Here is a 2,348-nt window from a genome sequence, read left to right as displayed (position 1 = left end):
GGCAAGCATAGGCCTCTGTCTGAAGTGATGGCAAATTTAAGCATCAGACTTATTGAATGCAATTCTATGTGTCAGACTTAATGGTCGCAATTTTAAGTGGCACCGATAAGTAGTCAGACTTAAGCGTCACAGATAGTGGTCGCCAATCCAAAAGTCAGCCTTAGTGGTCGCAGCCTTAAGAAATCTCAAATCAATAAACTTGTGTGTACGAGAACTCTCACAAGAAGTACACACACAACTCACCTAACTCATAACTCACAACTTTACAAGTACTATAACACATAGCCTTCTAAAGCAAACATTCGATTGAAAATTCAATACACCCAGTTAAAATCCCGATGGTACTGTCATAGCATAAACGTTTATTAGAATTTTGACGCAAAAATGATTCATACCCACCATCGTCCTATTGCTTTTTCTAGGTGTAATAAATTACAGTGTATATGGTTATGAAACATGTATTATATAACCGATTGAGGTCTATCTTAATACGAGGCTCACAATTAATGAATTGCAAGTTAAAGTTAATATTTGGAACAGAGCCATCTCTAGAATGCCTCGGCCGACAGTACATCGCAGAATCGCAAGCCCGGCGAGTGAACAGAAGAAGCCTTTCAATGCACATAGCCCGGGTGCAACGCCAGCTTTGCCTTCCAATATCATTTGAGACACCATGATAAATCTATACGGACATAGTTCGTACCTTTATACTTTTCCAGGCTGTGAGATCGCTTTCACTGCGCTATAAGCCATACAAAGACATATACGGATACATACTAAAGAGTATTTCTACCCTGTGTGGTCCAGGGTATCATGCAGCATTTACCAATGGAACGAATCTGAAAGGATACATCCGCATACATACGGGGAACGCTCTTTTACATGTGAAATGCCTGGGTGCAATGGCGCTTTTAGGCTGTCTGTGCACTTACAAACCACATGCTCTCTCGCACGGAGAAAGGCCGTAGTAAGAAATTCGGTTATTGCAGAACATAAATACAAGTGTCTGACTAGCCTTAAGGGCCACGAGCACAACCATCATGCAGTATAGACATGTGTGGTTACTGGCCAGGTCTCTGGAACAAGGGTCTCAGATGCGAAACAAGTTTAGTATCAGAATATTACAAACAACCCAAAATGCTATTGGGATATTCTTGCCAGGTTTGCATCCCATGCAAATCCTCGGCCGACTTTCTGCGGTGACGTTGGCAGTACATCCGCGAAATCAGCCTGAGACTTTACTACGTACCATTATAGCCATGTGTTTACCTCATCATATATCAGATTTAAGGCAGATTCCTGTGTATGGCCTCCAATCCACAACCTACATTTTTAACAGTCAACACATACAGAATCATCATGCGCCGCTTCGGAGTCCACAGAACCACTAGTCAGCACATAGTCCGAAGGTGTCCTTTGTGTGTCCCTTTGTGCGCCACTCCCATCCATATGCGTATGCGCATCCGTACACCCAGTAACACTATCCCCAGACGACTCATGAGCACTAGTGTCGACCTCTGTCGAGCTACAGGTACTAGCTGGTCCTGAAATCAATTTGACGCCATTGCTCTGTGCACGCGAGGCCTCGATATGTTCGGTACTCTGAGATGAATCGGAACTATCGTCCAGGTCCATATATATAGTATTCGCCCCGGCTGGTACCGTACCGTGTGTGGACTGTATCTGACCCGGAGTCTTGGGCTTGCTAACAACAACCTGTGCCGTGATGATTTCTGGTGAACTGTCCTGTACACTCTGTATCTTGCGCTCCATCTCGGTGAAGAACGGGTCGGGAGGTGCCACACAGCCCTTGGTGGCGCTACTGATTAATTGTCCATTACTGCCGACAGGTATGGACGTCCCAACGTCCTTTATAATACCGGCATGGAGCTTAAGAGCGCCAGAGGATGTGGTAGCTACCAGGTACGAAGGTGGTTCTGTGATGAAATTTAGCTGAGAATAAGTATGATTTAATTTCATCATTCGCCACAAAAATTCTAACAAAACACAATTGGCATTGACAGGTAAGGAATCTAATATGGATACAGATGTGATACTTGTATATTCATTGTATATTCATGTGGGCTTGATATATCATTTCAACATAATGTGATTAGTAGGGATACATTTACTTAGTGATACGGAAAGGCAATCAAAGGACCGAGAACATCTTGACTCTCGCGCACACCTCAATGCACCAAATCTGAACACATGGCTCACAAGTACCGTAATTATGCGATACCCTTGATTCTTCACACAACACATTTTCAACATTTTCAACCGTACCACAGCATCTATGCATATTATCACTGTACCTTCGATGATGAATGACTATACAACGATATATA

At 43.3% G+C, this 2,348-nt stretch overlaps 1 protein-coding gene across 1 annotated transcript; it reads right to left on the bottom strand.

Moving 5' to 3' along the window:
• Positions 1-930: 930 nt before the first annotated feature.
• On the bottom strand, positions 931-1,980 carry SARC_14456 (hypothetical protein; the record flags this gene model as incomplete). The annotated part of the gene is made up of 1 exon (XM_014291409.1): positions 931-1,980. One exon carries the CDS (start codon positions 1,978-1,980, stop codon positions 1,333-1,335), a length of 648 nt encoding a protein of 215 aa, XP_014146884.1. The 3' UTR covers positions 931-1,332.
• Positions 1,981-2,348: the final 368 nt, after the last annotated feature.

This window comes from Sphaeroforma arctica (genome assembly GCF_001186125.1).
Source record: "Sphaeroforma arctica JP610 unplaced genomic scaffold supercont1.4653, whole genome shotgun sequence".
Taxonomy (NCBI): Eukaryota; class Ichthyosporea; order Ichthyophonida; genus Sphaeroforma; species Sphaeroforma arctica.
The sequence above is the reverse complement of the archived record's forward strand: the minus strand, read 5'-3'. Positions and strand labels throughout refer to the sequence as shown.